Source organism: Cajanus cajan, chromosome 1 (assembly GCF_000230855.2).
Source record: "Cajanus cajan strain Asha chromosome 1, NIPB_CcT2T_4, whole genome shotgun sequence".
Classification (NCBI taxonomy): Eukaryota; Viridiplantae; Streptophyta; class Magnoliopsida; order Fabales; family Fabaceae; genus Cajanus; species Cajanus cajan.
In genome coordinates, this window is record NC_138517.1 from 64,247,773 (window position 1) to 64,268,173 (window position 20,401).

Consider the following 20,401-nt stretch of genomic DNA (forward strand, 5'->3'; position numbering starts at 1 on the left):
CCCATTCTCTTGCAATCCAGGACAACCATTGCTAACTCCTCTTTCTCCATGGTTTACAAGCTTCCCTCTCCCTTGATTAGAAACCATTGCAAAACCTCAATAACTTCCAACCAAATTTTTACCCTTCACTTTAGTGGGCATTGGAGAAGCCTAATGACAAGGCTGTCTATTGAAGGGATTTCATGATCAGTTAGAGTTTTTTCTTCGAACGTTGTTGGGAAGTTCCACATTGTTTGCCTCAATTCTCCGGGTGCGGTTTATATTTGGTCAACTTCACTTAATGCCAATTGGCTTTAAGATGAAATCTAACATGGTGTTAGAGCTTAGAGCCCATCTTCTTGGTTTACCTATTAGGGTAAGTATCACTTGGTTTGATAGGCATTTGTGGAGGGGGGGTGTTGAAAGTCCCACATAGCTTGTCTCAATTCTCTGGATGCGGTTTATATATCTGTTGGGCAGCTATTTTAATGCCAATTGGTTTTAAGATGAAATCTAACAAACATGATTGAAATCAAAGTGCAGAGTTCGAAAAATCAACACCATATACAGCCTGTCCAGTTTCTTCTTTATTGCCTCTGTTAAGATATTCTAAGATATAGTTTAGATATATTAGTTTATCTTTTCCTAATTTATAGTTTATCTTAATTCCTAAACTTTAGGGATTATTTCTGTTAATTGTCTATTTATTTGATTGTACCCATCAATTCAGAATAATAATAAATTATTCATATTCAAGTTGGTATCAGAGCACTCTGGTCCAGGAACCCTAATCTAGCCGCCAACATCTAGGGTTTTCGAGTTTTGTCTGCTGTTGCCGGAGTTGACACCGCCTGCACATTCAAAGGTCGTCGATCGGCCTCTTCGTCTCGATCCACTGTCAGCTGCTGTCTCACGCGCTCTCACGCGCTGTTCTTGTTGAGGAAGCTAGCTGGTGCGTGGGGTTCACACGTCGCCCTCCAGGTCTCCATTTGCGATGCGGTTCACTCCGTTGGACTCGCCGGCCCTACCTCTTCGTCTCGTTTGGTTGTTGTTTCGGAGCTTCGTGGTCGTTTGGTTGCTGTCTCGGAGTTTCGTGGTTGTTTGGTTGCTGTTTCGGAGTTCCGTGGTCGTCTGGTTGCTACCTCGGAGTTCCGTGGTTGATTGGTTGCTACCTCGGAGTTCCGTGGTTGATTGGTGGCTACCTCGGAGTTTCGTGGTTGATTGTTTGCTGTTTCTGTGGTTTTTTGATTGAGTTTCTCTTTTGCTATTTTTCTCCTTTTTCTCTTCATGGCAGAGAATCATAAGGAGAATCCAAAAATTGAATCTTACAAAAGGCGGTTGCTCTCCTTGCCTTTTCTGGATCACCTACTATTACATCTGAAAAGCTTAATGGTAAAAATTATTTGGATTGGTCCACTGCGGTTGAAATGTGGTTTTTAGGTAAGGGTCTCTATGATCATCTTACTAAAAGGGCGTTCGAAGTTGATAAAGAGGTGAGAGATGAATGGCAACGGGCAGATTATCAACTTGTATCTCTACTGTGGCAGTCCATTGAGCCTAAATTAATGGTGCATTTTTGTCCGTACAAGACATGCTATGATATTTGGAAGAAGGCTCGAAATGTCTATGCCAATGATATCCAAAGATTATGAGTCTGTTCATGGTCTAGCAACCCTTCGAATGGTTGATAATGATTTGCCGACGTATTTGAATCGTGCTCAATCCACTATTGATGAGCTCAAGCTAATGTTTGATAGTGATGAGCTCAATCCACTATTGAAATGTGGTTTTTAGGTAAGGGTCTCTATGATCATCTTACTAAAAGGGCGTTCGAAGTTGATAAAGAGGTGAGAGATGAATGGCAACGGGCAGATTATCAACTTGTATCTCTACTGTGGCAGTCCATTGAGCCTAAATTAATGGTGCATTTTTGTCCGTACAAGACATGCTATGATATTTGGAAGAAGGCTCGAAATGTCTATGCCAATGATATCCAAAGATTATGAGTCTGTTCATGGTCTAGCAACCCTTCGAATGGTTGATAATGATTTGCCGACGTATTTGAATCGTGCTCAATCCACTATTGATGAGCTCAAGCTAATGTTTGATAGTGATGATCCTCAACAAATATTAAACAAACTTGATAATATGTTTATGCTGTTTATCCTTCAAGGACTTCACAAAGATTACGGATCTGTTCGAGATCAAATCTTGACAAATCCTGTCATTCCTATAGTAGAAGAACTCAGATCGATTGATTTGGGACCTTCACCGGAGGCAGATCCTAACACAGAATCTGAGTCCTCTGCTTTTATCTCTAGTACAACTGACCATGGAAGTCGAGGGCGTGGTCGTGGTAAAGGGGTAGAGGAAACCTCCATTGTACCTACTGTCAGAGAGATGGACATACATGAGACAGGCGTTATTCCTTGCATGGCTTTCCGAGCAAGACAGCTAATGTGGCTCAATCTCCAACTTTAGCTCTAGAGCTCAAGATTGAATCTGAGGGCAATCATCCAATTTCATTATTTATCGATGATTAAAAAGAGTATCTTCAACTGAAGGCAGTGCAACAAGCCTCTTCCTCTGTCACTGTTGCTCACACTGGTAATTCAACCTTCTGTCTCTCTCATTCTACGTCTATTGGACCTTGGGTTTTGGACTCTGGTGCTTTTGATCACCTAACTGGTAATGTCTCCCTTTTTCCTTAGCCTATCATCACCTAAAACTCCACATCATATCACTCTTGCAGATGGGTCAAAAGTCCAAGCCATTGGTATTGGCCAAATATCACCTATCCCTCCACTACCATTAAAATCTATTTTACTAGTTCTTGGATGTCCCTTTAATTTGATTTCTATAAGTAAGTTGACTCGTCACTAAATTGTGCCATAACCTTCACTTCTGATTCTTTCTTGATACAGGACCGGAGTACGGGACAGGCGATTGAAGTCGGATTTGAATCACATGGTCTCTACTACCTTTAGCCTTCTACCTCTACCATATGTGCATCTGTTGAGTCTCCTAGTTTAAATCATCATCGCCTGGGTCATCCAAGCTTGAATAAATTAAAGAAAATGGTACCTCATCTCTCACGCTTGGAATCCTTAGAGTGAGTCGTGTCAATTAGGAAAGCATGTTAGAACTTCTTTTCCTAATAGTATTAATACAGATATAGTATTAATACATAAACTTCTTTTCCGGCCCTACCTACTTCAGTTGACTTGCCCTTGATATTCTAGAGGAAACCGGAATTACCGATTGTAAGCCAGTTGACACTCCCATGGATCCCAATGTGAAGCTTATGCCTAATCAAATGGAGCCTTATCCTGACCCAGGAAGATATTGGAGATTAGTAGGAAAATTGAATTATCTCACCATGACTAGACCTGATATATCCTTTCTTGTCAGTGTTGTAAGCAAGGTTATCAAAAAACCGTTATAACGCCGCTATAACGGTATGGCGGGGCGGTTTTGGGCCTCGCCGCCATTCGCCATCCGCAAAATGGCGTTTTGTGGCGCCGTCCGCCATTTTCGGCATGGCGGCCGCCATTTCCGTTTTGACCCATAACGCTATAAAGGTGATAGCGGACGTAACGGGTCTGGGGCCAGTTTTGGGCTTCAAACTAGGCCCAACAAGTATGCCCTAATGGTTTTAGGGTTGAAGAATGAGAAGCCACGACAGCCACCCACCCAAACGCAGCTCATCTACCTTCAACCAGTCTCCGATGACGTTCCTCTGCCGTCGCCCACCACTCGCCGGTCATCTCTCTGACCGGCGACCTGAACCGCGGTGGTCCACGGCTTCGACGACCTGAACCACAACGCGGGCATGAATAGGACCTATGAAATTCGAAACCATCTTTGATCACTGTCGTTCACCGTCGCCCACCACCCCTTGGTCACGTTTTTGGCCGGCGACCTGAATCGTGGTGGTCTTGCACTCCGGTGAACAACTCCGGCGAGCAACTCCGGCGAGTTAAAACCTAAGTTTTTTTTTTCTCCAGTTTTAATCCTCCTTTTTCCTTTATTTTTTTCCTACTCCTTTGAATCCTTTCTTCATTTTTAATGAGTTGGTTGCTGCATCTGCAACAAGAATTTTTTTAATCTTAATTCTTCTACTAATTGGGTCAATTTAAATTTCTATTTTTTTTATAAATTCTAAAATAATATTGAGTTCCTATTTTATTATTGTTCCTATTTTATGAAGAGAATGATTATATTGAGGAAGAGGAGGAGAATGATGATGATGAGAAGGATGATTCGATTAGCAAAATGCTTCTTGTACTCTTGTTTTTCTATGTTTTTTGTTGTGTTTTAATCAATCATGTTATGAGACTTAATGAATTATGGTATTGTTGTTATGATATTTAAGTATTTAAGTTGATATTATGTTGCTTTTAATTTAATTTTGTTACTTGTTATTTATTGTTTTGCTATTTTCTTTGTATATAATATATATAAATATTTTTATTATTAATTTTTTTTTGTCCGCCATAGGCCGCCATGGCATCCGCCATAGAGTTATAAAGGATTTTTGGCCTCACCGCCATAGACCGTTATCCGCCATCGATAACCTTGGTTGTAAGTCAGTTTCTTAACTCTCCCTGTGAGAGTCATTGGCATGCAGATATTCGGATCCTTAGATACATCAAAAGATCACCAGGAAACGAACTTGTTTACAATAATAGAGGATATACAGACATTGTTGGATATTCAGATGCAGATTGGGCCGGTGATGCAAGTGATAGACGGTCAACATCAGGCTATTGTGTCTTCATGAGTGGTAATCTTGTCTCATGGAAGAGTAAAAAGCAAAGTGTTGTTGCACGATCAAGTACAAAAGCAGAATACCGTGCTATGGCTCACACCACATGTGAGCTCCTGTGGCTAAAATTCTTAATTCAAGAGTTGCAGTTTTGCAAGGTTAGTCATATGGAACTAGTTTGTGATAACCAATCAGCTTTATACCTCTCCTCTAATCCAATTTTTCTTGAGAGAACAAAGCACATAGAGGTTGGCTGTCATTTCATCAGAGAAAAGATCCTCTCCAGTATCATCAAGACCTCCTCAGTTTGCTCCAAGGATCAACTTGTAGATATCTTTACTAAATATTTACGAGGTCCTAGGATAACATATATATGTAACAAGCTAGATGTATATGATGTATATGCTCCAGCTTGAGGGGGAGTGTTAAGATATTCTAAGATATAGTTTAGATATATTAGTTTATCTTTTCCTAATTTATAGTTTATCTTAATCCCTAAACTTTAGGGATGGTTTCTGTTAATTGTCTATTTATTTGATTGTACCCATCAATTCAGAATAATAAGAAATTATTCATATTCAAGTGCCTCTAATTAATCATTGTCTCAGTTCTTCCAGAACAGCACTAGCTTTAGCCACATGAGAAACCATTTCATCACTAGTCTATTTGAGAGAAACTATTTTTTTCTGTAGCACCATATAGGCACCGAATATCATTTACATAGATGATTTGAGCCTTTTTCCTAAAAGAACAAGTTTTAAAGGTCTTGATTCCCAAAATATTTGGCTCACAACACACAACTTAAAATCAAGTTTCTTCCATTGAGCTAGACATTATGTTGTTGCATCAATGTCCTCCTTTTCTAAATGATCTTGATACCCTTGGCCTAGGAACCAAAGTTCCACAGAGGCAGCCCATTATAAATAATTTTTACCGCTGAGATTCTTTGCAGTAATAGGTATCCCAAAAATAGGAAGAATGGGTCCTCCTGGAGATGCCATACAAGAAGGATCGAGAAGGGAGGAAACCAAAAATGGAGAAGGGAAAAACACACCAACAACCAACTTCTTCGGAAAACAGATACGAAGGTCTGAAATAGACACAAAGGGTACCGATGAGCACTAAGGTGTTCAAGCAATGAAGCTCCAGCAATGAGAGGGCAGTGTGTGAGTTGCACGTGCATGACAGGATGTTCCAAAGAATCGGGGTGTGTGAGGGACAACTGCCTCAAACTCACTTGGGATAGGTTGAGCTCCATAATACACACCAAACCCTGGGTTTGTTGGAAAAAGATGTCGCTAGCAGATAGCGGCAGATGGTGGTGGACAGTGGACAGAGCAGAGCGAGATCCTAGTTGCTCTGATACCAACTTGAAGTTTTGAATATGAATAAACTGCATGTTATCATCATTCCGCTAGTATATGTGTGTGTGTGTGTGTATATATATATATAGTCAAGATCCATTGATACCTGGTGTAAGTCTAAACACATCAAATCTTATTATAAATTTTAAAAAAATTTATATAAAGAAAACTTAATCGATCTAACTATTGAGTTATGCAATATCATATTCAAGATCATATAAATCAAATTTTATATGATTTAAATTTTTCTACATATGTTATCCAAAAATCGATATTTACACATTTTAAATATTATATTATACGTTAAATTAAATAATGTGATGAATTACTAAATAATTTTGGAATATTGTGAAATTTGATATACATGATCTTGAGTATAATATCACATGATTCAATGGTTAGATCGGTTAAATTTGTATTATACAAAAAGTTATTGAAAGCATAAGATTTGGTGCAAGTGTTTAGATTGGTGTCAGCAGATCTTGACTCCTATATATATATATATATATATATCGAGGATAGGATTAGAGAGGCTATGACTTCTATCACAGCCAACAAAAGGAAGCTTTTTAAAAGCTATACAATCAGACTGAAACGGACAACAAATCTTTTAAGAAACTAGCAAATTTAACAGGTACATTATATAAAAAAGAAAGGAAGTCTGATCCCTATGTGGCTATGACAGTCAGCAACAGCACGGAGAAGTTAGGAATAAGCTTCAAACAGGACATATAATGATAATACAAAATATATTATTTTAACAAAAAAATTCTCGGTTATTGTTTTCTAAGTCACCATGTGTATGTTAACTGTGTTGTTATTGCTGAAATCGTATTTTGAAATAATTTAACTTAGTTTTTGGCAAATCTTAAACCTGATGTGGTCATTTTCAGTTTTGGAACCTGATCTACATGACATGTTAAATTTCTTGCAATTTTTTTCTTTGAATTGTATGGACTAACTACAGACTCATTTTATCAGTGCACTATGGCCATTTAGTACCCTTGGATGGCCGGATTTATGTGCAGAGGATTTGAAGCGATTTTATCCAACTACGATGCTTGAAACTGGGTATGTGCTTGCTTATGTGATTCTGATCCTTGATGACAATGATGATATTACATACTATTTTTAGCCTGTTTATATTTGAATAATGTATATGTGTGGCGGATTTTGGATGTTATCAATTATTATTTACTTTGATGTTTCTTTTATAGTTATTGGCAGAACAGAAATGATGCATGTACTGTTTATTTTGGGTGATAACATTAGTAATTTTTCTCATATGTAAGTGTTTGGAGGAGAGAAAAATGAGACATGGTGGTAAAAACCTGTGGCGTTGACATGGCAGAGACACTATCATATAATATATTTAGCTGATTCAACTATATATAGGTGATACAATATAGAACTGAGTTAGTATAAAACTCTCATTCTTATGTATATATTTGTGAGAATATTGTTGCTCATGCTTGTATGAGATTTCTATTGTAACTTTGTCTATATCAGGTTTTTTTCAATTTCATTTCATATTATATTCTATTTTCCTAGGAATTGTTTCCTTAGCCGAAGTTCTGTAAAGTAATATTGCTTTTAAACTTTTGACAGGCATGACATATTGTTCTTTTGGGTGGCAAGAATGGTGATGATGGGGATTGAGTTCACTGGGACTGTTCCATTTTCTTATGTTTATTTGCATGGACTAATTAGGGATTCACAGGTGACTTCAAGTTATATATGTATTTTGTAGTTATCCCAGTGTTAGCCGAACTGCTTTCCTTTGTTATATGATTTTAAATCATCTATTTTATTAAGTGGCTTGAACTCTTGTGATTTGACAAACTTTATGCTGCTGTTCCTTCATGAAATATGTGGAACAGTTGAAATTTGTCATGTCATGTGCCTCCATATTGCTTTTGAATATACAAAACATGGTTGAAATCTTGCCCAAGCTGCTTTTTTGAGGTATCAGTGTTTCAGAGGTTGTGGACTCTGGATTTGTTCAATTATTAAGCTAGTTAGGTCTGGGATAACCTGGGCTCTCTGATCTTGTAGGGTTTATCTTGTTATGTATCTTCATTTTGACTTTTTCTCTTGGTAAATACATAAATTTTCCATTTAGGTGAAATAAGTGTAACAATGTTTGACGTCAGTTAATTATATTAGAATCTGTATGCTCTATTTTTGCACTTATACAAGTCTTGGGTACTGTATGCCTAGGCTTTAAACTGTTAAAGAAAGTTGAATCAATTTGTCTTGGCCACAACATGCTAATAATTTTTACATCTACTTAAATCTGAATGATTTTCATCTTATTGAATTGATGGGTACAATAAAATAAATAGGCATAAAACATAATCAATCCCTAAAGTTTAGGGATTTAGATAAAATTGACTAAGGAAACTAAACTAGAAATTAGGAGAAGATAAACTAGTATATCTAAACTATATCTTATAGAATTATCTTAACACTCCCCCTCAAGCTGGAGCATATATATCATATGCATCTAGCTTGTTACATATATATGTTATGCTAGGACCTCGTAAAGATTTAGTAAAGATATCTGCAAGTTGATCCTTGGAGTAAACTGAGGAGGTCTTGATGATACTGGAGAGGATCTTTTCTCTGATGAAATGGCAGTCAACCTCTATATGCTTTGTTCTCTCATGAAAAACTAGATTAGAGGGTATAAAGCTGACTGGTTATCACAAACTAGTTCCATATGACCAACCTTGCAAAACTACAACTCTTGAATTAAGAATTTTAGCCACAAGAGCTCACATGTGGTGTGAGCCATAGCACGGTATTCTGCTTCTGTACTTGATCGTGCAACAACACTTTGCTTTTTACTCTTCCATGAGACAAGATTACCACCTATGAAGACACAATAGCCCGATCTTGACCGTCTATCACTTGCATCACCTGCCCAATCTGCATTTGAATATCCAACAATGTCTATATGTCCTGTATCATTGTAAACAAGTCCTTTTCCTGGTGATCTTTTGATGTGTCTAAGGATTCGAACAACTGCAAGCCAATGACTCTCATAGGGAGAGTTAAGAAATTGACTTACAACACTGACAGGAAAGGATATATCAGGTCTGGTCATAGTGAGATAATTCAATTTTCCCACTAATCTTCGATATCTCCCTGGGTCAGGATAATGCTTCTCCTGATTAGGCATAAGCTTCACATTGGGATCCATGGGAGTGTCAACTGGCTTACAATCTGTAAGTCTGGTCTCTTCTAGAATATCAAGGGCATATTTTCTCTGAGAAATAGCAATACCGGACTTTGACTGAGCGACCTCAATCCCAAGGAAATAATGTAGGGGACCTAAATCCTTAGTTTGAAAGTGTTTAAATAAGTGTTGCTTCAGAGCCTTGATGCCCTCCTTATCATCACCTATAATCACAATATCATCTATATAATCAACAAGATAGATTAATCTGAGTCGATGAGCATCTAAAGAAGATAGAGTGGTCTGCCTCGCAGTGGATCATTCCAAATTCCTGTATAACTTTGCTAAACCGACCAAACTAAGCAGAGAGGTGATTGTTTGAGGCCATATAAGGACTTTTGTAATTTACATACAAGGCCAGAGCCCCCTTGAGCAACAAACTCGGGAGGTTGATCCATATAAATCTCCTCCAAATCACCATGTAAGAAGGCATTTTGATGTCTAATTGAAACAAAGGGCAATGTCTCATAGCAGCCATGGCTAAGAAGAGACAAATTGAGACCATCTTCGCAACTGGAGAGAAAGTGTCGCTGTAATCCAAACCATAAGGCCTCCTGGATGGGTTAAGGCCTCCTGTACTGTCTTGGAATGGTAATAGAGGAAATAGCAGAGACAAAAACATAAGAAGTAGGAGACAAACGATGATATGAAAGAAAGTTATAAATAAGATGAGGATTACAAGTAGAACGACTACCTTTACGAAGAGCAATGGGCAAGTCAACTGAGGTAGGTGGGGCCGGAGTAGGTGAGGAGACTGAAGCAGGAGTAGAATCACATGGCTCAATTGTAGAATCATTGAGAGGAACAAGAAATCAACGCTCATAGGTTATCCCAAATCGGTGTAGAGGATGGTCAGACCCTGGTAGTGTGGGAGGATCTAGTGCCTCTAAAGTAGCAGGTGTGGTAGGAGGCACACTATGATCAAAATGAGGAATAGGCAATACCTGAAAGAGGAGATCCGAGTCAATCGGAGAGTCATCTGTGGCAATAAAATATGGTGTATCTTCAAAGAAAGTGACATTTGCACTGGTGTAAAATCGATGCGTAGTAGGAGAGTAACAACGGTACCCATTTTGGACACGGGAGTATTTTAAGAACACACATTTGATGGCCTGAGGAGACAACTTAACACGTCCTGAGAAAATATCATGGACAAAACAAGTACAACCAAAGATACGAGGAAGAACAGAGTAAAGGGGATCCAATGGGTATAATAGGGAATGAGGTACTTAATCATTCAAGACAGACGATGACATTCAATTTATTAGATACCCTGCAGTGAGGACAACATCGCCCCACAACTTTGGGGGTGCATTGGCATTCAATAAAAGAGTACAAGTAGTCTCCATAATATGTCTATGTATTCGCTCAGCTACACCATTTTGTTGAGGTGTATGAGGGCAACTAGATTGATGTAGAATGCCATGAGAAACTATAAATGATTTGAAGCAATCTGAAAAATATTCTTTAGCATTATCGCTTCGTAAAATCCAAATGATTTTGCCAAATTGAGTTTTGATCTCCGAATAGAAACTTAGGAAAATATTGAATAACTTTAGAACGATTTTTCATTAAAAATTTCTAAGTACATCTAGAAAAATCATCAATAAAGGTGACGTAATACCTATGCCCCAAAAGAGAAGGAACACGACTAGGACCCCAAACATTAGAATGAATATCATCAAAAGGAGACATAGCTCGACTGTTAACACTATTAGGAAAAGAAGCTCTAACATGCTTTCCTAATTGACACGACTCACTCTAAAGACTCCAACCGTGAGAGATGAGGTACCATTTTCTTTAATTTATTCAAGCTTGGATGACCCAGGCGACGATGGATTAAACCAGGAGACTTGATATATGCACATATGGTAGAGGTAGAAGGCTGAAGGTAGTAGAGATCATGTGATTCAGATCCGGCTCCAATCGTCTGTCCCGTACTCCGATCCTGTATCAAGAAAGAATTAGAAGTGAAGGTTATGACACAGTTTAGTGACCGAGTAAACTTATAGAAATCAAATTAAAGGGACATCCAGGAACTAGTAAAACAAATTTTAAAGTTAGTGATGGGAGAGGTGATATTTGGCCAATACCAGTGGCTTGGACTTTTGACCCATCTGCAAGAGTGATATGATGTGGAGTTTTAGGTGATGATAGGTTACGGAAAAGGGAGACATTACTAGTTAGGTGATCAGAAGCACAGGAGTCCAAAACCCAAGGTCCAATAGACGTAGAATCAGAGAGACAGACTGTAGAATTACCCGTATGAGCAATAGTGATGGAGGAAGGGGCTTGTTTGGTCGCTTTCAGTTGAAGATACTCTTTGTAATTATCAGTAGATAATGTGATTGGATGATTGCTCTCGGGTTCAATCTTGACTTCTAGAGCCGAAGTCGGAGATTGAGCCACATTAGCTGTCTTGCTCGGAAAGCCATGCAAGGAATAACACCTGTCTCGTGTATGTCCATCTCTTTGGCAGTAGGAATAATGGAGGTTTCCTCTACCCCCTTTACCACGACCACGACCTCGACCACGCCCTCGACTTCCATGGTCAGTTGTACTAGAGATAAAAGCAGAGGACTCAGATTCTGGGTGAGGTTCTTCCTCCGGTGAAGGGACTCGAATCAATCGATCTATGAGCTCTTCCACTATAGGAATGACAGGATTTGTCAAAATTTGATCTCGAACATATCCGTAATCTTTGTGAAGGCCATGAAGGATGAACACCATAAACATATTATCAAACTTGCTAAACATTTGTTGAAGATCATCACTAACCAACATTAGCTTGAGCTCATCAATAGTGGATTGAGCATGATTCAAATACGATGGAAAATCATTATCAACCATACGAAGGGTTGCTAGACCACGAACAGACTCATACAATCTTTGAATATCATTGGCATAGACATTTTGGGCCTTCTTCCAAATATCATAGCATGTTTTGTATGGACGAAAATGCACCATTAATTTAGGTTCAATGGACTGCCACAGTAGAGATACAAGTTGATAATCTGCTCGCTGTCATTCATCTCTCACCTCTGTATCAACCTCAGACACCTTCTTAGTAAGATGATCATAAAGACCCTTGCCTAAAAACCACACCTCAACAGCACTGGACCAATCCAAATAATTTTTACTATTCAGTTTTTCAGATGTGATAATAGGTGATCCAGAAAAGGCAAAGGAGACTAGCCCCCTTTTGGAAGATTCAGTTTTTGGATTCTCCTTAGAAGGTGTGCCATTCTTGGGAATCTCTGCCATGAAGAGAAAAAGGAGAAGAACAACAAAAACACCTCCAAACAATCCCGAAAGACTTCCGAGACAACAACCAAACAGTCTCGAAATTCTGTGGTAGCATCCAAACAACCACGGAATTCCAAGCAGCAACCAAACGACCACCTAGAGTGTGACCCACAACCTGAAAGGGTCGAAACAAGAAGAGGGAGGGCCGGCGAGTTCAACGGTGCAAACTGCGTCGCAAACGGAGGCCTGGAGGGCGGCGCGTGAACCCCACACAGTGGCGAGCTTTTTTGACAAAAACCGCGTGTGAGACACCGGTCTGGAGGCAGCTCGCGACGGAAAGGCCGATTGGTAACCTCTGAAAACTCAGGCGGCATCAACTCCGACGACCGCTGACAAAATTAAAAAAACCTTAGAAGCCTTGGTGGCGCAGCGGAAGCGTGGTGGGCCCATAACCCACAGGTCCCTGGATCGGAACCAGACTCTGATACCAACTTAAATCTGAATGATTTTCATCTTATTGAACTGATGGGTACAATAAAATAAATAGGCATAAAACATAATCAATCCCTAAAGTTTAGGGATTTAGATAAAACTGACTAAGGAAACTAAACTAGAAATTAGGAGAAGATAAACTAGTATATCTAAACTATATCTTATAGAATTATCTTAACACATCTAAACCTTTTTATTCCTTTCTATAGATGTTATTTTTGGTTTTGAATATAGAGGACTGTGACCTATTTTTTACATGACGTTAGGTGGGTTGTCATTGGATAGTGTAGGTTTGTGGGGTGTGCGTGTCAATAGGCAGAAAATGGCTATATGAGGAGAGTGATCGATAGAGGAGGGAGGGAATTAGTTGGAACTTGGGAGAGAATAGGCACCCAGACTGCCTATAGTTATTGTTGATTGTAATAGAGATTATTTTCTGATTTTGTCACTATTAGCTTTCTCTATTTTCTTAGTAACCTTTTTTTTTCAGGTGTCAATTCCTAATTTTTAGGGATTTAGTTTCAGACTATATATATTTTGTACCCTATTCAACAGAATTAATACACACAGAAATATTAATTTCAGTTTCTTCTGTTATCACTTTTTTCCTTCCTTCCCTTTCTGTAAACATTGCTAAAAAGGAATCTGGATTATTCTTAAGTAATTAATACAACTGAGTATTTTTCCAATTTTGTTACATCTGTTCGCATACCTAACACTTTTATTTTAGTTTAAGTGTAAAGATATCGTAAGTTGGATTGATATCTTATAAGCAGCAATCTCAAAACTGCAGTTGGAAGTAGAATAAGAAGAAACAAAGTATAAAAACCTTTCTTAATTTCCATATCATCATATTTATGTACTATGTTAAGATATAAATTCAACACAACCTATTGATTCAGATTCTAATTCTAGTGTATGAAAAATTAGAAATTGATTTATTAAATATAAAAGGACTTAGATAAATTTTCTTATCAAAGAGCATAAATGAGTGACATACTCACTTATGTAATGGTTAGGTGTTGTAAATATTTATCAACTAAATGATTGTGTAAACATGGTCAGTTTTTAACAGAGATATAGAGAAAAGTCATGTGAGAGAGAAAGAGAATGTTTCTGAAATGTAAAATATGTATTCAACCCATTGAATAGAGACAGTACATATAGTTTATATAGAGACAACAACTTCTAATAGAAGCTGTTGGGCTATGACAGCTATTGGGCCTATAACAGAAAACAATAAATGTGACTAACAACACTTACTGACTAGGAATACAACAGACAATAATAAAACGGAAAAATGTAAGGTCCTGTACCACTATTGTACATATAAGTAAAGAGTAAAACTATACTCTAATAACCCCCTGCAAGCTCAAGTAGGGTGAGGAGGATGTGGTGACTCAACTACTTGGAGCTTGGACCATAGAGCACAAAACCTAGAGGGAGATAGAGCTTTGGTGAGAACATCAACAACACATTGATCAATAGATGGAACATGGATGAAGGATAGCAACTACCTTCCCTTCCCTCAAACAAAGAAAAGATCTAATTCCATATGTTTAGTTCATGCATGAAGGATAGGGTTGTGAGCTAGGGCCATAGTGCTCAAGTTGTCACATAATATAATTGGAGTTAAATGAAGAACCTTGAGTTTAGATAGTAAGGTCTGTATCCAGGTAACTTCTTATTCTGCCTCAGTGCTAGAAGGAGCAATAACAGTTTGCTTCTTAGACCTCCAAGACACATTATTTGGTCGAAGGAAGATGGAAGCACCTGATATAGATCTCCTATCATCAAGATCAGATGCCCAATCTGCATCACAATAAGCATGAATAGAAAAAAGGGAGTTGGAAGGGGCTGGTTGCAGGTGCAGCCCCCAAGTATAGTACCCTTTAGATACCGCAAGATATGTTTAAAAGCAAAACCAATGTTGTCAAGAGGGTGGGACATAAATTGGTAGACTTTATTCATTGAGAAGCTAATTTCTAGTCCAATGATGGTGGCATATTGTAATGCCCGAACCATTGACCTATAGAGAGACACATCCAGAAAATTTTCAAATCCAATTTTGGATAATTTGCAGCCACTATTAGAGAATATAATAATAAATACCTTTATTAAGTGTATTGAGTTAGTTAGCTGTTACTGTATCATTACAACAGTTAGAAGTTTGTTATGTATATATATGACAGTTGTATTCCTTGAATAATATCTTTTCATTTCATCAATAATACAGTTTGCTGAATTCTCTAAATCTCTCACTCATATGGTATCATCGTGAGCTAGGGTCCGGGAACTGCTTTTTCTCTTCCCTTTTCGTCTTCGATTTTCTGTGTCATCTTCAAGTGTACGACGACTTCTGTTCTTCGTGCTTGCTTCTGCATTGCTTTACGACTGTGATTGGTTGCATCGCATCTGTTCTTCGTTTCGGATTGCAAACCTTGGTGTGTTTGCGTTGTTTCGCCTTTTTGTTCGTAATTGCTTCTCTGATGCTTGTCCGCTGCATTTGGTTGTTTCACTGTCACTGATTGCGTCGTTCTTGGTTGGTCGTGTCGCGTTTGGCTGATTGCGTTGTTCGCTGTTTTGTTCCGATTCGCAAACTTCTGTTGCGATACTTTCTGGTTCGAGGCTTGTCTTCTTGCGCTCTTCGTTGTCTTCATTTTTCGTTCTTGAAAATTCTTGCGTGTTCTTCTCTGTTTCTGCTTCATTTGTTCAATGGCTTCCGCTCCCAATCAGGCTTCCTCAACTGTCTCACACACTTTTTCCCAAAGTGTCACATGTAAACTTGATGAGAAAAACTTCATGACCTGGCAGCAACAGGTCACGGCTGTATTTCGTGCTCATGACCTTGAGCGGTTTGTTGTCAATCCGAAGATTCCAATGAAATTCCTTACCAGTGAAGATCGTGATGCAAACAATATCAATCCTGAATACACCACATGGGATCGCAAGGACTCGTTGTTTTCTTGGCTCTTAACTACACTCTCCGACTCAATCCAAGCACGAGTGGTTTCCTGTCGCCATTCATATCAAGTTTGGGATATGGTGTTCCAACATTTTCATTCCCTCACTAAAATCAAAGCCACACAGCTCCGGCTTGAACTTCGTACCATCAAGAAGGGTACAAGAACCTGTTCTGAATATCTACTTCGAATCAACACTATAATTGAAATCCTTGCTTCAATTGGAAGCCCTGTCTCATCTAGAGAACATGCTGAATGCATCATTGGAGGTTTGTCACCTGAATATGACTCATTAGTCTCCACGGTTACAGCGTTTGTTAGTCGTGATGATGTTCTTTCCCCTGGTGAGATTGAAAATATGATTCTTGCACAAGAAGCGCGGCTGGAACAAGCCAAAACGTCAGTGTGATTCAGGAACCTTTGACAATAAATCTAGCTCAAACTACTTCAGTTGCAAATGGAGCTCCAAATGTGAATTTGGCATTTCAGCAGCCCCAAATGCCAAATTCTCAGTCAAATATGTTTCAGAATTCTTCGTTCGAATCTTAGGGTGGCTATAATGGAGGATTTTCTGGTCAGAACAGCGATGGAGGACGTGGTCGTACGCGGTGGCAGAAATAGTTCAGTGTCAAGTATGTCACAAAAGAGGACATGAAGCTTCAACATGCTATCAACAATCATTTAGTGGTTTTGGACTACCTTTTGGTCCTAATTTTTCTCCCTATACTTCCCTTGGTTTTGGACCTCAAACTGGTTACGGTCCTCAAAATTTTGGCTTTGGTCCTGGACCTCAAACCAGCTATGGATCTCAAAATTTTGGCTTTAATCCAGCCTTTCTTCCTAATAATGGAGTTCTACCCTTTCATGGATTGACCAATGCCTTTGGACACTCAACCTCAACACAGTGGCCCACTCATGCGATGAAAATTATTCCATTGGAAAAGTAATGGATTTTGAATCTTCCATGTCTTGCCAAATTTTTCGATTTGTTGTTATTTACCAATATCGATATTATTGAAAATTATAATATCTTATAAATAGATAGTTAATAGTCACTACATGAATTACACAGAAGGGAGAGTAATCCTGGACTATTAAGGGTGTCACTTTATCTATATGCATTTCTGCTGGCTCCAATAATATTCTTAATGCTGATATTTTCTGTTTCGTTGAGCCTCGAGCTTGTGGTCCTCCTTTGAGTGTGGTTCCATTGGAAGAAATTTTGAGATGGGATTCATGGGAAAAAAATTGACCCATAACATCTATGTCAGCACTTAGTGACTAACAACACCTAGTGACTAGGAATACAACAGAAAATACTAAAACAGAAAAATATAAGGTCCTGCACTACTGCTGTACATATAAGTAAAGAGTAAAACTATACTCCAATAGTTTTTAAACTTATACACTTTTGGTGTATCAAATCTTACCTTTTACAATTTTGATTTAGGGTTTTAAACTTATATTGGTAATCTACCTGCAGCTTCAAACTTATGCTGTGTAAATTGATTGTATATCAATTGTATTATTTTCAGGGGAGAAAAATGTCTAAGACATTAGGAAATGTAATAGACCCTCTTGACACTATCAAAGAGTTTGGAACAGATGCTTTACGATTCACACTAGCTTTAGGAACAGCTGGCCAGGTGAGTTTTGCCGTATTCTTATTGTATAGACCAATGTTTATTCCATGAGGAAGTTAATTATCTTATCCTGATGGTGACGGGATACTGTTTTGTTCTTGCAGGATCTTAACTTGTCTATGGAACGGTTGACCTCCAACAAAGCCTTTACAAACAAATTGTGGAATGCTGGAAAATTTATATTACAGAACTTGCCTAATAAGAATGATACTTCTGCTTGGGAAAAAATATTGTCTTATAAGGTGAGAAACAATCCTAGCGTCCAAGAGTTGGATAACTATTACCCTCTCCCTCTTTCTCATGATTTATTTTATTCCAAAGGATGACCCTCAGCGCTCTGTAAATCCCCTCTATCTTATTGAATTACTTTATCAAAAAATGATGTTCTACTTTTTTTTATAGATAAAATAAGAATAATTAAGTCAGAGAGGAAGAAAATTACGAAGGGGAACATAAGGAATACTCATTTACAGAAGTACAAAGCAGAATCCAAAAGAGTAAACGTATATGCTATTGAGACCTTATTAAGAAAGCCATGTTCCTTGGACTAGATAGAATACAAAGCCTACTTGTATCCCATACCAAGTGGTATGTGAAAACCATTTCAAAAATTCTAGTTAACACCCAACATTAGTTATGAATAAGAAACTCCATAAGGAATCTGGGAGCACAACAGTGTAAGAACAGGTATTTATTGGTTCTGAGCATTCACTACACATTACACACATATCAAGGAAAAAAAACCTTGTGAATATTATATTACTAACATGAAACATGTTATTCGTAATTATTTTATTAAGCACTGTGGGCCAAATAAAGCACATCCTTTGACAGAGCTTTGTATTTTGAATAACGGGAAAGAAGTTCTGCCCAAAAACATTTCAGAGAAAGACCAACTTTTATCCCGGGGTTAGAAGACAGATGAAAGTGAAGGAAACATAAACGAGGAACTTTGAACTCCAGTTCAGATAATTCCCTGCCATTTAAGTTGCAAAAAAGTTAAAGTTTTATCGAGCAACAGAATCTTGCATGCTAAAAAACATGTTATAAGGGGATGAGAGGAGATAAAGATGTGGAAAGAGCATACAATAGAGAAATCTCCTACTCTGTGGTCCTCCTGGAAGTTGAGATGAGAATGGTTACCCAGATTTAAAGAAAGCCAAAACTGAAATGATATATTTCTTTTGAAAATTATGAAGTGAACATTATCAGCAACACTCCAGACCATGTGAAAGTGAAACAAATAATAAACTGCATTTCCAAGTTTGACAACTTATAAGTACTAGTATGGTTAAAATTTGGGTCTTGTAGGGATTTTTATAGCATTGGGAAAAAGAGGCAGCTAAGTTACTATGGTCAATTTATTGTCACTATCATTTTAATAAAGAAGTTTAGTTAAGATTGGTACAAATATTCTCTTACGAAGACTTTTTTTGTGTTCAGTTTGACAATGAAGGCACCGTGGTTAATCTTCCTTTACCAGAGTGTTGGGTGGTAAGGCAATTTTGTTTCTACATTTTTCATGTTGCTAATTTTGCTCAGCTGTGATAATCTTGATTTAATGTTTTAGGTGTCAAAACTTCACTTGCTTATTGAATCTGTCAGTGCAAGCTATGACAAATTTTACTTTGGAGAAGTGGGACGAGAAACATATGATTTCTTTTGGGCTGATTTTGCTGATTGGTGTGTTGCTTTTATACTACTAGTGTTAAAAGTGTTTTTGTTTCTATATGGTGACCTTTGTGGGTCTTTGCCTTGATTTTTTAGTAATGCTCTATCTTTTAGGTACATTGAGGCTAGTAAAGGGCGTCTGTATCATTCTGGAGCTGGAGGTAATTCTGTTGCTTCAATGGCACAGGCTGTTCTATTATATACTTTTGAGAACATACTCAAAGTGCTGCATCCTTTCATGCCATTTGTAACTGAGGAGCTGTGGCAGGTAAATTTGACGCAGAACTCTACGTAGTGCAGCAAAACAATTATAGTGATGCTTTTCTATGTTCCTACAATCTGTTGCTGTAAGTTTGTTGGGGCTTTTTTGGGAACATAGTCTTTATAATTGAGTTAAACTATGGTGTCTCCCAAATAAACAAATATGAATGGCATTGAATCTGAAGAAGCCGACTAGGCTTCCCATACTTACAGTTAGGATTCTTAGCTTCTCCCCTATGAGGAAAATTACACATCTTCCCACTAGTGTTTATTTTTAAAACAAATACTTGACTTAGAATATAACTATTACTATTAGTATATGAATTTGTTAGAATGTAATTAATGTTTTTGGCTTGTTGCATCCAGGGGGAATATGTATTCTTTGGAAAATTTGCATCATAGTAAATAGAAACAATTATTGTTTAGTGTCTTGTAAACAGGGGAGGCATTTACTCTGAATGTATATCAATACCATATATGCTGAGTGCTTACTAAAGCAGGTTAAAAATACTTTTCCTCTAAATCCCTATCATTTTCTAAATTCAAGCAGGTTTTTGAGCTGGTATTGTCCCCACATGGTACAGCTATTCATCAATAAAAATTATCAGCCATGCATCTTATTGGCAGTCCCAATCTAGCACCCTTTTTTAGCAAATGTTAAACTTCCAGCAACTGTCCAATTTTCTCCCTCTGCCATTTTACAATAAGTTCTAATTATGATCCAAAGGAGCAATTTTCTCTCTCCAACTTATCTGTCCCATCAATTGTGGACC

General features: G+C 38.0%; 1 protein-coding gene across 3 annotated transcripts in view; it reads left to right on the top strand.

Annotated features, from left to right (window-relative positions):
* EMB2247 (protein EMBRYO DEFECTIVE 2247) overlaps window positions 1-20,401 on the top strand; it is a 53,105-nt gene that overhangs the window by 24,271 nt on the left and 8,433 nt on the right. For all 3 annotated transcript variants that reach the window (XR_002240332.3, XM_020367865.3, XM_020367866.3), the window contains 7 exons: window positions 7,093-7,182; window positions 7,720-7,831; window positions 17,589-17,699; window positions 17,801-17,938; window positions 19,140-19,190; window positions 19,267-19,379; window positions 19,482-19,635. Coding sequence is in view for 2 of the 3 variants with exons in the window: in XM_020367865.3 (XP_020223454.1) it covers window positions 7,093-7,182; window positions 7,720-7,831; window positions 17,589-17,699; window positions 17,801-17,938; window positions 19,140-19,190; window positions 19,267-19,379; window positions 19,482-19,635 (769 nt within the window). In the remaining variant the exon portion in view is untranslated. The remainder of the gene's footprint in view (window positions 1-7,092; window positions 7,183-7,719; window positions 7,832-17,588; window positions 17,700-17,800; window positions 17,939-19,139; window positions 19,191-19,266; window positions 19,380-19,481; window positions 19,636-20,401) is intronic.